Source organism: Cynocephalus volans, chromosome 1 (genome assembly GCF_027409185.1).
Source record: "Cynocephalus volans isolate mCynVol1 chromosome 1, mCynVol1.pri, whole genome shotgun sequence".
Classification (NCBI taxonomy): Eukaryota; Metazoa; Chordata; class Mammalia; order Dermoptera; family Cynocephalidae; genus Cynocephalus; species Cynocephalus volans.
Window position 1 is genome coordinate 245,055,410 of NC_084460.1, and position 15,720 is coordinate 245,071,129.

General features: G+C 39.7%; 1 protein-coding gene across 1 annotated transcript in view; it reads right to left on the reverse strand.

The window, feature by feature from the left end:
* PDE11A (phosphodiesterase 11A) overlaps positions 1 to 15,720 on the reverse strand; it is a 393,277-nt gene that overhangs the window by 177,460 nt on the left and 200,097 nt on the right. The window contains exon 6 of the mRNA XM_063110282.1: positions 4,417 to 4,549. Coding sequence (XP_062966352.1) covers positions 4,417 to 4,549 — 133 coding nt within the window. The remainder of the gene's footprint in view (positions 1 to 4,416; positions 4,550 to 15,720) is intronic.

Consider the following 15,720-nt stretch of genomic DNA (forward strand, 5'->3'; position numbering starts at 1 on the left):
TGAAATGTAGACATCAGGGCAATGTTTGAAATATACAAGTGTGACTGGTTTTAGTTCTGTGTTTTAAGGATTGGTGGGTTGCTTGGGCTTGGGCAGTCCAGCCAGCCTCTGAAATTTGATCGTCCCCAACGTGCCTCGATGACCTGGCCTCTGGATGCCTGGCCACTCTATGAAGAGCCAGGTCTACATCCTGCTGCCCCTATAAGAGAGGACCTGGTGACCACCTCTCCATGGTTTACAGAGCATTTATATGACTTTACATATTATAAATGAAGTAGTATGCCCAAGACTACTCAGCTAGTGAGCAGAGCAGACAGGATAAAAAGTAGATATGCTGGCCATAAGTTCATCTGCCCGTATGCAGAGAGTAAGGAAGGGAGTGGTGACCCTGTTGCCCAGGCAGCCTCTCAGTAGCTGATGCTCCCCCATGAGGCCACTCAGAAGAGGGGATTGAATTAGGAATCAGAAGGTCCAGAGTCTGTCCTTTGCCCCTCCTGGAGGAAACTGTGTCGACTTAGGCAAACCAATTCAGTTCTCTAAGTCTCCATTTCCTCAACTATAAGTTAAAGAAATCTTTACTATTCCTATTAGCTGAAAGTTGATGTTATCTATAGTACAAAATCTCAGAATAAGGCTAATCCATATGGGGGCATTCTACCTCCGGCTGTTATATTCTCTGATGAAATAGGGTCCCTCTTCATGCTCAGTAAAGAGAATTCAGGTTGCCAGAATTAGCCACTGAGTCATTAAGAAATTTAGGATAGCTACAAGTGCTCAGGATAATTGCATTTCTGACAAATTTAAACTCATTATATAGACTTAGGTTGAGAAAATTTGTAGGAAAAGAAGGAAATGCTTTGAAACAGATTCCCCGTGCTACCTCTCTGCAAATGATGGTTCTTGTTAACCAACCTCAAACTGTTCGGGGAAGTCAGTGCAGAGAACAAAAAAGCAAGCACTTTTTCCAGTGGAGATAACAATCAGTTATCAATCCTGGATTTTTAAAATTGTTTCTTAATATACTACCACTGGTAAATAACTATTCATTTATGATTACTGGGGAAAAATATGGACCCATGTGCCAGACATAAGAAGAGAGGACACAAACCTTTGCAGGAAGTCAGCGCAACTGTAAAAGTCGCTCCCTCCCTGTCTCCAGGATGATTCTAGAATCACTTTTAGTGGTGGGGTGAAGGATGAAGCAATCTCATTTTTTCATGGTATTTCCTTATCTTGTATCTTGAAGGAAATAATACATTAGTGAAAAATATTATCTGAAGTGGTTGCCTTTTGTCTTATGATCTATACCATCTTACATCAGGCTTTATGGAGAGAAGGTTAGAACTCCTTACCCTCTTGGGAGAGCCCTGTGGCTGCATCTGGAGTCTGTGTCATTCAATATTAACATAAACAGTTGACATCTGTCACTAAGGCAAAAAATAACTTGAGGAGAGAGGTAGCCTAAGCAGATAAATAATTTTGCCTGTCTTGGTGTGATGCATTAACACATGTAGAGCACACACACAACACACACACACATTTGTAGAACATATCTACTAAATATCTGTATTTAGACAGAACAGTCTCTCATCTCTCTCTCTCTCAACTTAATCTGCATTTGATTCCTTTTATTTATTTATTTTTTTCTTTCAGCATGAGAAGGGAAAAGTAAAGTAACTTTGAATTTCAGGACCATTTTTCAGAGAACATGAAAAATCATGGTGGAATGCATCTTCAGATTTACATTTACAATTCAGTAATAGCTGTATGGCAGATTGAAATCATTTGGGTGGAGAGCCAAGGGATAATGATGGTTTAAGCTCATGCTTTATTGTGTTGTAGGGAAGAAAGTGATCTTGCAAAATAGTCACTGCTTAACCTACCACAGTTTACTGTCTTCAGACATCATGCTTCTACCTACTAGATCAGGGCATGAAATTTGTATGCCCAATCCCATAGAAATAGATGTTGCCTTTTAGCTCGAGAGTCCACATTGTTCTTTTTATAGATCAGCAGGGCAGGCTGCCTCATTGGAAAGGACTAGAAGTGTGGAGAAAAATGTAATATGGCAATGGTGTAATTTGTTGATTCTTTTTGCTTCCTCAGAATTTGACTCTCCTTATGGTTCAAAGCTAAGAGTAGAATAATAGCAGCTCATACCAAATTTAGCACTATAATTTTGGGGTAGAAAATAATCATTGTCTCCTGACAACTAATCAAATATGTTGACTTTCTAACAATGAATTGGCAATTAATGATTTTTCTTCATAGCAAAGGCTTTCAGTTTGTTCAGTTATTACTCATATTAATAGAATACTGAGAGCATTTCTCTATAGAATTGTGTAGATAGCAATGTTTTCTTCAGTATTCTCTCTTAAATCAAGGCAGAGAAACATAGCAAAAGACAAAACTTCATAAAATTAATCCTAACCCAAACACAATGCTAAAGTATATAACTATCGACATCTGTAAATCATTTTCACTGTGCCAGCCACAGAACCAAGGCGGTGGGTGGTACTCTTTCTTACAAGAGGAGAACTGAAGGAGAGCTTTGAATTGTATACTTTCCCAAGGAAGGTAACTCAAAATGTGGGTTTAATGTATCAGAACGGAAGAGAGCTAGAGTGTGGTCAGCATTAGGATAGCTAAGGGAAGGCGTCCAGCTCAGACTGGGAGTTCATGGAAGGATTTCCAAGGTAGGAGCATCGAAGCCTGATGCTCAAGAATGAATGGAAAATACATGGAAAAGGTAGCCTGGTGGAAGAGAGTTCCAGGCAGCCCCAAAGAGGTGGTGAGTTTTGGGAATTTAAGATTTCCCTGCAGAAGTCTGCCAAAATGATCTGACTGAAGTTTTAAATTAGTCTTAGATCCCAGCCTCCTGCAAGAGACAATGGAGACAGCACAGGGCAGGATTAAGAGTAAGGACTGTGGAGTCTGAGAGACAGGAGCACTAAGTCCTCATCTCTCCAGAGCCATAGACCAGCTCTTGATTTCTGTAACTTGGAGGTGATGACACCACCTCTGAGTGGCAGGGACTAAATGTTCAGTTGTCATTATTACAATCTACCCTCTTTTAGTGGATTGAATTATGTCCCCCCAAAACTCCCTGAAGCTTGAATTGTGTCCCCCAAGTTTTATGTATTAGAAACTGTGACCGTTAAGAGGGTGGGAGATCCTATTATGTTAATTGAAAGGTGGAGCCTTGAAGAGATTAATGGATTGTAGCACCACAGTCGTGAATGGATTAAAATGGTGGTCAGGGGTGTGGTTCTGAGGGCTTTAAAAGAAGAGGAGAGTCTGCCTTTTGCTCTCTCTGCTGTCTCTGCTTCCACTGTCTTGCAATGTGAGACCCCTGGGTCACTGTTGCCACCACCAGATGGACTTTGGACTTCCCAGCCTCAGAAACTGTAAGCAATAAATTTTGTTTTTCTTTATAAATCACCCACTTTCAGGTATTTCTGTTATAGCAACACAAAAAGGAATAATACACCTCCGTTCTGCAGCCAGTGTGATTATTCTAAAATACAACTCCTGCTTCTCCCCTATTCAAAACTCAGCTACTCGTTCTGTATTGCCCAGGTAGACACTTAGCTTCTTCACACGGCTTTCAAAGTCTGTCAGTAATCCGGCCCCTGCCTCCCTCTCCTGCATCATCTACTACAGCCCTTCAGCCCCCATGAACTAACTTCAGTTCTCCACCTCCCCATACTCGCTCAGCCTTGCCTGCAACACCCTTCCTCACCAAAAAGCTCCCACTGCTCTTCACAGTAGCTTGGCAATTTAGAATAGGAAACTTCATTTAATGAATACATATATTCAATACATAATATATATGTATATATATATATATGTGTGCGTGAGTATACACATATACATACATACACATATATACATACATATACGCTCACACACATACATAGACACATTTATAACTTCATGTGAATTTATCTGACGGATACTCTATACTACCTTAGAATATAAACTTTTAAATTGTTTTTAATATATTCTGTATATTAGAGCATTAACATTAAACAAATTAACACCAACCAATTTACTGTTTCTTGGGATCAATTTTTAAAAATATGGTAGTTGTTCTAGCATCTATGGGAAATAACTATGTTATGTACACATTTTGATTATTTAGTATTTTATAGTTTAATATAAATTGTACCTAATCATAAAAAGCATCAGACTATGGATAGCCATTTTGCCACAAATCTAGAGATAGAAGGTTTTTCTGTCAGTCAACAGTAGGCAATGCTAAAAAATCAGGTCATGGGGGAAGGATGCAAAAGAATTGCCAGTGAACTCAGGGGTTGCTGTTGATCTGCATGCTATCCCTTCCTTGCTTCAACAGCAAAAAAGCAACAGTGTGACAACTGGACCTCACGACTGCAAGCAGAGGACCCCTCTCACCTCAGCATCAAAGCGCGGATCCTGGTAGGCATCGCTGATATTCACTGGAAGGCCTGTTGAAGCAACCAGCTCGGCAACGCTGTTATTTATTAGCCAGTCGGAGTACGATGATTTCTCCATGCTTTCTCTGAAACTATGAGAGCACCACGGGAGGCAGTAAGAAAAGAGAGAAACGTAAGTTTGCTTGAACGCAAACACTATAAAACTAAACTAATAGCAGGATTATTTATCCTCATGAAGAAAGGATACATGACATTAGTCATAGAACAATAGCGAGGTAATTATCAGTAGCTGCTTCCAAGTGACTTACCTGCTATCATGCAAAATAATCAAATCCATGGGTAAAAACCATAGATTCTCTGTGATCCAGAGAGCAACTCTAGGTGGTATTTAGACCCCAAAGCAGGCAGACATAAAGTAGATCATCAGGTAATGACCAAAACTGACAACAGGACACCAACGCCATGGCCTAATAAAATTCCACAACCTCCCCAGTCTGACCCCGCCTTAACTGAACAGACTAGATGTTTTGGTACCAGGAAAAATAAAAGTCAAGAATGGGGAAATATCATGAAGTAAACTGATAATTTATAAAATTCTCAATGTAGCAGAAGGGCACTTCTAGACTATGTGTAATCTTAGTAATTATTTTAGCAACTCTTTTCGTATCTTAGTAACTATTTCTGTAATCTCAGAGTATGTTTCTTAACAAAAGCACATTTCCTACTTACAAAATATCACTTATAGTCTGTTTTAATGCTACTGATCCCTAACATTAATTATTTAAGTTATATTTATATTTGATTTGAACAAGGAATTCTGTGCTAAATGATTTTGTCAACTTTCCCTTGTGTCACTCTCACCACAGACATCAAATGAACAGAAATGCTGTAAGAGTTAGTAAGATTCCCTACTCCCCTTCTCATTCCCATCTTTTCTTCCACAGGTACATCGTGAGCACTGCCAGGAGCTGTGGAGATGCAAAATCGAGTACTGTTCAAACTAGCATTATCAAGAAAAATTTCATGGAGAATGTTCGATTTGTAGCTTGGCAGGTGATAACTGAAATCATGTGAATGGATGCAATCATAGTAGGGCAGTGTTTTCCAAACTACCATGAAATGTTGATGAACAATAATAATAACCCTATTGACCTTTTAATCTAAACTGCATTATTTGTAAGAAAACACTAAGCACCATGTATAGTCATCGTTACTATGCAATAATGCACCTGTACGGAATTCATGCCATACTGAGAATGCCAGGAACTGGCCTGGAGAGGCTGCGAATGAGTGGGAAGCATGGACTTTATTTACCATCATTAATATAGCTCATCTGTAGTGCTTGCTGGGCTGCTGTGATACATTCAGCATATATATGTGATGGTATTCAGCCCTTATTACATTTTAAACATTAATAGTACATAAACTTATTCTCTATGGATCTCTGGCTGAAAAATGGAAGTTTTAATAAAAAGCTGTGTCTTGTAGTTCTTAGATGGTGCCTAAATCAAATAAATACAAAGACTGAGTACTTCAAAGAGAAGATGAAGCTTTATTTTCTAAAACGACAACAAAAACAACATGCTCTATTTTCTCTTTGCTAGTTTATACCTGTGAGAAATGAAATTTTATGTCGTGCTGCCATGAAAGCAAAATATAGGAAGAAACATGATAATTCGCCTGATATATGGATCTAACGTCGTGAAGTCATTTCCTAGTTGAACAAAGGGTGTGGACATTTCTCGCAGGGATTACCTGGCCTTACAGTTCGTGCTGTGCTGGGTGTATACCTTATTCCACACTATAATTTTTTAGTGTTCTGTGATCAGTTTGGGAAGTGCTGACCTCACATGTACTATGGAGTGTGGGAAGAAGAGCTGCAGCGGGAGGGACCCTGGGGAGGGTCTGGGTGGAGAAGCCGGGGGAGCAACCTGAGAAAAGGCAGGGCAGGGGGGACCAAAGAAGGAGCCAGTTTTACTAACAAGTGTCAGAAACCTGTAAACTGGGGTGAGGAGGAAATAGCAGGAACAAAAGTCACAAAGGCAGCCAAGAACGGTGGTATGTTCTTGGCACATGAGTAACCACGTGGTGAAGAATAAGACTGAAAACGAGGTCAGGGCTTAAAGATGGAGACTCTGACTGAGTTGCTGAGACCTTAGTTATAGGCAATAGGGAGCTGTTTAAGAGTACTGAGAGGGAGGATACATGGTTCAAGCTGTGATTTTAGTAAGCTTGATCCAGTGACAATGATCAAGAAGAACTGGCTAAGACAAACTTGAAGGTGGGACGAAGTCCTGGCAGGTTACGGGAGGTGACGCTGGCCACTCAGAAGGGACCACAGAAGATTCCGCAGGACCTGGTGGCTGGACAGCGGTGGTTTTCATTTAGTTCGGCAATGACTGCGGCACTATTAGCAGAAGGGAGTTGTTTTGAGGAGGGGGAGATGGAGAAAGATGACATTCTGTGAGCCTGAAACATGTTGTTCTTTGTTGAAAGTCCAGGTCCAGAACCCAGATCAGTCCTCAGAACTGAAAATACTGATAAGAGCATTGGGATTATCTTTAGGGCGAGTAAAATGGATGAGATTGCTTAGAGAAATAATATATATATAGGGAGACCTATATCTAGGGGAAGGAAGCAGAAGAAAGGCAGTTATAAAGGGGAAGGGGAGAAAGAGAAGAGAAAGAACAAAAGGGAAAACTTAAATCTATCATTACCCATTGTGGGCCGAGGCCAGGCCAGATGCTTTACGTAATTTTCTTTGTGCTCACGTAAATCCTATGAGATGGGTATGATTCTCTGCATTTTACGGAACAGCAAACTGAGGCCCAGAGAAGCCTAATAACTTTCCTAAGTGGAAATATCATTATCACCTAAATCTAACTTCGAAGTCCTAGATTGTTCTGTTTTCCCTGTTTCAGAAGGAGTTAAAGGGTAGGAGTAGAGCACGACTAGTAGCCTGTCACTTAAAAAATGAAGGGAGGAGCAGTCAACAGCATAGAGAGTTTCAGGAAGATGTTGAAGATAATAAACACCTCAATCTCAGACTTTAGTCAAAGGGGGAGGAAAAACCACTGGATTGGGTAATCAAGAGCTTTAGGTCCCTACTTACAGAATTCCCCAAGAAAATATGATAATTAAAAAAAACTTATTCAGCAGGGACTCCTGAAAAACTCATTCAGAATATAAAATATGCTTAAAATCGGTTTAGTGCAGGCTGCATACTGCATTGAAATCATTCTAAAATCGTTGAAGAGTGTAGAAGGAATACCGACTCTGAGCAAGGCACTGTGGAGGTGGTTTCTAGAAAGTATAAGCTATGGTCTCTGCAGTCGGGGAGCTTGCCACCTAGTTGGGGAGATGAGAAATAAACACACTGACGTTTAAACAATACACTAATGTAAGTACCCAGTTCAAATTTCAAATGCAATATTTGTCACATGGCTGTGTTAATAAGTTGCTGAGTCAAATGTATCAATTGTGAATGCTGAAGACATCCTGGGAGCAAGAAATGACTTCTGGAGTTGTAATCTAGTTAGGTTTTCAGAGAGGATGTGAGATTTGAACTGACCTATAGCTGCAACAGAAACCAATTTTCTGAAAACCAGCTCTGCATTTCTTCAGTTTAATGTTGTGCAGGTACGTGAATTAAAGCCTAGGACGATAGAAGGCTCAGAGAAAGAATGCTCAACACTAGGACAGCTGATTTGTCACTCGTGGTACTTCCATCACTGTCTTCGTTCATTTGGGCTGCTGTAATAAAACATTATAAACTGAGTGATTATAAACAACATTCATTTTTCACAGTTCTGGAGTCTGGCAAGTTCAAGATCAGAGCACCACTAGATTCGGTGTCTGGTACCTTCTTGCTGTGTCCTCACTTGGTAGAAGGAGTCAGGGATCTCTCTGGGGTCTCTTCTATAAGGACACTAATCCCATTCATGAGGGCTATCATGACCTAATCACCTCCCTAAGGCCCCATCTCCTAATTCGGCTCACATTGGGGATTAGGTTTCAACATATGAATGGGGGAGTAGGGGGTGGGGTGGGCACAAACATTCAGACCAGAGCAATCACGTTCTAGCTTTTGCATCAGTTCAACCTTCCACATCCTAATGTAACACAGAATTATGACACTCATTCACAGGGTTTTCAAAACCTTGCTTCTTTCCTTAAAAAAAAAAAAAAAAAGTAATTTTGTGCTGTAATTAATAAGATCATGACTTTTGGAATCAGGCATATCTCATTCAAATGCCCCTTTTGCTGCTTCCTAGCAAAATGATCTCACCTGTAAAATGGGTATACTACTACTACTTAGACAGTGTGCTTAACATATTGCCTAGGCCACAGTAAATTTTTTTAAAAGCATCACAACTTTTAAAGCAAATTCTGTGCATGACAGGACCCCTTTGTACATTTCAGCAATGTGGTGTTGTGAATTTAATCACAAAGGAAAGGACCCAAATTGTTTCTGCTCTTTGAGGGACACTTCTGGCTTAAAGAGTCAGTTCTCTCATAAAGGTCCTGCAGCTCACCTCCCCCTGATTTATGAGGGTCCTTTTAGTGAGTATGGTTTCCTCCTTTTCAATTGATTGCTACTGGAACAGAACATGGTAGGATCATAGACACAGCCACATGTGGTTGTGCAGGTTCTGCCCTGCACAGGGGGGCCCTGTAAAAGGGATGATTGGGACTGAAATCTATCTTAATTGCGCATATTTGCTCAGAGCTGCATCCATTGGACGGAGTACTTTTTCTAATCCTCGCAGACACTTGTGGCCCTGCTTCAATCTCTTCTTCAACATATTTGAGAAACGGGCACATAATCTCAAATTGAGAGCCTTCAGTGACAGGAAACTAATTACCTACCAAATATTCCATTCCATTTTTTGTAGAGGGTTAGAAAATCTTGATTCTCGTTTGATTTTTAGAATAGGGTTTTTAGGTAAATGCATGTATGAGGCAACAGTCTCCAGTCAGGGGGCCAAAGCCCACAGTTAGCTTGGCAACAGCCCATTTAATCAATTCTACTTAAATATATGTTGATTCTCATTTGATTTTTAGAATAGGGTTTTTAGGTAAATGCATGTATGGGGCAACAGTCCTCGGTTAAGAGACAATAGTCTACAGATAGCATGGCAAAAGCCCATCTAATCAACTCTAATCACTGTTCAAAATATGGGATTGTATACTTTAATGATTTTAGAGCTAACAGGTGTTTGTCATACTGATTCTGTTAAGAGATTTTAAGAATTGCTGAAGAGAAAGATGTGAAAAAATGTTTGCTAGGGGCAAGCTGTCTGTTGGTGGAAAATTTAGAGACAATTATACTTAGATTTAATCATAAGAATGTAACTTTGCTTAAATCACTTGAGGAGAGGTTATATTTTAGATAATGATTACAGTTTGACCAACTTAGATTTTCACAAGTTGTACTTTGCAATGTCATGTTGTTAATTTTACTGATCTTACTAGTTTCCACTGTTGAAGCTATACTTAGCCATAGATAACTTTTGTCACACTGCCCATGTCTTTGTGTCCTTTTGAAATGATCGGATCAACTGATTTTTCTTGTGAAACTTCCTTGTCTTTACAGTAAAAACCTGAAGCTAACTTTGAATCCAGTTTCTCCTTCTAACAGAGGAGTTGCTGAGGTGCAGTCCCTTCGGGCTTCTCATAGCATTCATGGTGCTTAGAGTCATCTTTTTTTCTATCTCCATTACACATATGTTTTTGCAGCTCAATTTACTTTGTAATAACCATCATCCTTTGCTCCCAGTCCCATGGTTTGCAGCCACAGAGCATGGATCTAATTACCTGGCAGCCCTTGTAATATCTGGCGATAATTAACACACTCCCCATGGCCTTCCATCTAAGATCATTCTTTTCCAACTTATCTGCAATCCTCTCCACTACTCCTCTTGTGGCACATGTTCTTTATTTGTGCCATGCCAGTCCTTCTTGCTAACAGTCTTCTTGAGTAAGAAAGCCAGTCCAGAACACAGTCCTCCCGATGGGGTCTGACCAGGATGGAGGTGGGATGACCATCTCTTTCATTCTAGATCCTGTTCTGGCCAAAAAATGTCAGGATTGGTGCTACCAATAGGTCTTATTTTTTTACAGGTTTTTGGAAACTTAATATCCAAAGTTGAATTAACCAACTTTCTTGACTCTAAAAACTCTAAACTAGAGATATCAAAGGCCAACAAATCCAATGCTAAGATTTTCAGTTTGGGCCAGAACTGAGATAAGGAGAGTCACCGCAGTTTGGAAACACATCTATAACTTGATTACTCCCAGGCCTCCACAGCTTGTGAGAGCCAATGAGTTCATGTCACCTCAGTGGTTCTTAGCTGCCATATGCATAATTGTTAGACCACAGACACCTTCTAGTCCGCCCCCCACCCCCAGTCTCTGGGGAGACTTTCTTTCATTCAAAGGCCCTTGTCAAAGCCCACTGGTTACAAGCCACTTGAGGGAGGCTGGCCCCTGGTTCCCAGGGTGCCAAAGCTTCATGGAATACGGGAAGAACACTCTCCTCAAACTCTGTGCAGCATTTTGGCCCCTGGGTCCTAACACTATATTGTGTGTGCCCAACTGTACCAAGTTTCCTCATTAAATACATCCTTCAGTCTTTGCCATATTCTTCCCTGTGTAGGTAGGACATCCATATACAGATAGATGTTCACCCACGTGCCATTTCCTTTCAACACACAGATATGCACCCACATGCCAACTCCTTTCAACAAAAAGAGAAAGACCCTTCACAATCACCTCATGCAAGTGAGCATCTGGTGTGAGTGTTGGTGGGGTGTGTGTGTGTGCTGCCATGGCATTTGCTATACACCAGTGTACAACAGAAAGAGGGGAAAACGGCTTAGAATTCTTGACAGCATTCATTTGTTGTTGAAAACCAAGTCAGTTGGAAAACCAGTCAAATATTTCCAAAGTTTTTTTTTAAACAAACCAATTCATTTCTCCATGTTTAATAGCTTCTTACATTCAAGTCATAACACTATTTTCATCCCTGCATGGGAATATTTTTTAAAAAAATATTCTGACTTACAGAAAAAAAACACAACAGACAGGAAAAAAATCCTTGAAATAAGGGTCTGAGAAAAGCAAATATAATTGATATCTAAAATTCAGTGAAACTTCCTTAAAAGGTAAAATATTAACTACTTAGTAGCTTATTTTAATTCTCTAAAAAGTAGACCTCCCTAAGCTCAGGATTCATTTAAAAATAATAAGTCAATTTTAAAGAAATCCTTTGCAGTGCTATTTTACTAGAACGAGGGGTACAGGAAGATATAGGTTTTTAAATGAGTTTCAGTTTAGATTCTCCCTCCTCAGTGGTAACTTGCTTCAAAATGTGAGACTCAAAACTGACTTCAAAGAGACCTTTATGAGCTCAAATATATTGACTGTGGAGGGATAAAACAGAATTGTGCTATTACAGAATACACATAATTCCTGAAATATGGCTGCCCTGAAGTGAGGGGCAGTGAGGTAGATATAAACCTCTGGGTTGATAAATTACACAGTAGTGTAGGAGGGAAATCGATATAAGCAAAACGAAACAAGACAAAAAATACTCCAGGACAAGTGACTTCAACATCTTCAATTGTCTGAAAATACTAGCCTAGCTAAAGGCTCAAACACAAAAACTGTGTGAAGATAAATTTAAGACTGTCTTCAGAATTTCTTCTCAAAAATGTCTCTAAATTAGAAGACAAAATATCTAAATAAAATGTTAATCATTAGACTGTGCCTGTGTTAATATTTCTGTTCTCAATGTGAGTTTAATTACATGTCTTCAGTAGAAACTCCCAGGACTTCGCTCTTGTGTGAAGTGAAAGATAAGGGTCCTTCCCTTTTTGCTCAAAGGAGTTGGTACATGGAAACCCATCTGCACTTGGATGTCAGCCCAGCCCTATCCCCTACCTAAACCAAGAGGGGTATGCGCAGAAGCTAAAGGGGCCATACCCCCAGGGAGCTCACAAACAGTGACAATGGATTATGATAAATACCCTAATGGAAGGGTGTGCAAGACATTATGGGAACAGAGAAAAGAAGGGTCAGTTCTGTTAGTGTTGGGAATGGCATTTGAGGAACCACTTCACAAAGGAAGTTGGTCTAAGCGGGTCTTTGAAGGATAAGGAAGAGCTCACCTGGCAGAGAAAGAAGATAAAAACAGATCAGACAAAACCACAGCATGAATAAAGCTTTAGAAGTGCGGGGTTTCCTGTACTGGTAGAATGAATGATAGAGCTAACACTTAGGTACGTGACGGAAATGATGAATAGGCCATGGTGGAAGAGACCCAACAGTACACTGTGTAGTTCCACGCACATACTTTGTACTCAAAACCACATCCGGACGGATGACTCTCCCATCTGTATCAGCGGCTCCTTGAGTCCTGAGCTGCCTGTGTATATATCCAAGTACTTTTCGGGCACTTCCTCCTGGTTATTCCCGGGCACCTGAATTTTACTATTTTCACATACTCCCCTTGACGTACTAACAATCATTAATGAAGACTGTGACCATTAACTAAGAAATAGATCATTAGGGGGGAAATAGAAGTTTCAACATAGGCACAGTCTCTTTTCTCATTGTCAAGGAGTGATTGTCAGCTGCCCCTCTGGCAGCTTGAATATTCTCCAGTTAGAGTAGGAGCACAGAGGTGAAGAGTCAGGGACCCAAAGAGCTCACTACTTAGGACAGAGATTTCTTTTTTATGTTTTGCAAGCAAAAATTGATTTTTGATCTACAGGTTATATGTGGTAATATTTGACATTTTGTTTCATTGACTAGAGGTCAATCTGAACTTTGGTTCACAAAGAGAAACTCTATTCTTTACTTTTTCTTTTCAGGTAGGCCTGTCTATCCCTAGGGCCTTTGCTTAAGCCTCGAGCTGTGCGACATTATTTGAAGTTGTCTTTTAATTAGGAGATTAAGGAACTAAGTCAATACCAGTGGGACTCAAAGCTAGGACCCCAGCAGGAGAGTCTCAAACACTCAGGACTGGAACATTAATAATCTCCTACTGGCTTCAGTATATCTTTGAAGGTTATCAAACAAGTCCTTTAGTCATAAAAAGTAATGGGAGGGAGTGTAATTAGCAAGCAGAACCAGCCTGTCAGCTCTTACCCTCTGCTACCAGAGGAAGATACTCTAAATGCAGGAGTTCCAGAAGTTTCTTACGGCCTGTTGATGGACTTGTCTTTAAGATCTTGCCTAGGGCGCTTCATCCTAGTCTTACTTCTCTCATTTTAAGCATTCTGTGTTATGAGAAATTAAGACATGGCAACCTAAGAATACATTTTCTATCCTTTCATTTCCTCAAGCTGTACAATTAGAATGATGAGATTTATAAGCCTGAGGAGTTGGTGTCACTCTGTCTTTTGACTCTCAGATGGTGTCAGATGGTATTGCTGTGAGTGGTTGATGGCTACCATTTAGCACCATTTAGCAGCAACTGCTTGGTTTCACAACTAAGCAAATCTCTGTGTGTGTGTGTGTTTGTTTTTGTTTTTGTTTTTAATCTCAGTTCAACATTTCCTAGCTGTGAGACAGATAAATGTATTAATATCTCTGAATTTTAGTTTCCATAATGGAAAATAGGGGAAATAAAACCCACTTGACAGGGCTATTTTGAGCATCCAATATTATAATGTTGAAGAATGCATGGTACACAGAAGACTCTTGATAAATATCTGTTCCTTATATCACAAAGATTTTTTCTTTTTTAAAAAAATGCCAAGGTGAGACATCCTCTGTTTGCTTAACTCCTGGGGCAGAAGAGAAGATGTGAACTGCTTTTGACTGTGGCATCATTGTCAGATTTGAGGAGGCACTCAAGAGAAAATGTGCTGGAAAAATTGCTGATAATAGAGCACAGTTAAAGCTGTGTCCTGCTAGAGGTTTCAAGTTGCCCCACCTCATCTCTCTGTGAGGGTGCTGTGTCCACCTTCACGCATCTCCTCTGGATTGAGGACACTCCTTCCCAACAAGTTCTGTGCATATGTATATATACAAAGAAAGAAAGGAGAAGTGGACCCAATTGTTAAAATATATATTAAGGCACATTATATTAGAGACCTCTAAAAGTAAGAGTCATACTTAAAAACCAACTGTTAAGGCTTCTGAGATGCCATAATTCTCTTTACTGCATAGCATCAATCCAAGAGACAGTTGACCTACATGGGCTACTTTATTATGTTTAATCTCAGTACTTATTTATGTGCCTTCTTCATGTAACATTTTTATAGCTTTTATGTTCCTCTGTCACAGTTTTACTGGAGTGACAAGCCTATTAGTCTGAACTAAATAGGGGTAATGAGAAGTTTTGTCTTTCATTTGTGTCTTCATGTTCAAAGCCATGAAAATTTACACAGAATTTGAAAATTTAATTTTATATGTGTAAGAGGTGAAGGTGGGAAATATGTTTTCTTGAGTTTCTTAAGATAAATTTGGAAGATACAGAATGTTATTACAAATGCTTCCTCTCCCTCACTGATGTTTAGTTCTTATAATAAACATCATGTAAATGGGGCTTATATACATAAACCACTAGAGCCAAGCAGTGTGTTTATAAAATATGGTTACTTGGTGTGAAAACATGCAAGCCCGGAAGTATCAAAGTAATATGGTTCCCTGAAAAGTGTGCTTAAGTCAGGCATAAAGTGTTTCACTAGAAACACCCCAACCTCATAACACTGCATATTTTTAAGGAAAGAAGTCAGAGAATATCCAAGTGTTTCTGTAACAATGGAGATTCCTGGTAAAGGACGTGGCCTTGATACCAGAGAGAGCCTCAGATCTCAGCCTCTGGTAGCAGTTTTATCTTCCATTGAGCTAACCCAGACCTGCTGAGCTACCTCCTTGCTAGACAACTGAAAGGGGGTAGAAATGAGCCTCCAGGGCCATCTGGATCTCTTGCTCTTCAATTAACAACATTAAATATAAGCATAATGAGGTTAAGCAGCCCTGAATATGCTAGGCAATAGATAGCCAAAAAGAATGTCCCAACATACTCGTTTAAAGAAAGTTACACAGCAACAAAAACCTTGCTTATATTATAAGATGCTTGGTAGTGATTATACTGCTGTTCTAATTTTTAATGTTTTAAAGATTTCCTTCATTTTGTGAAATCAGAATACGCAGCATATTTTCATTTATAAAAAACACCTATCACATACTTCCTAGCAGAGGCACAGTAGAAGAAAGAACATCCATGAAGAAAAAAGTACAAGAAATAGGAGACATTCATGACATACTGTGGACATGTTCTGTTTTA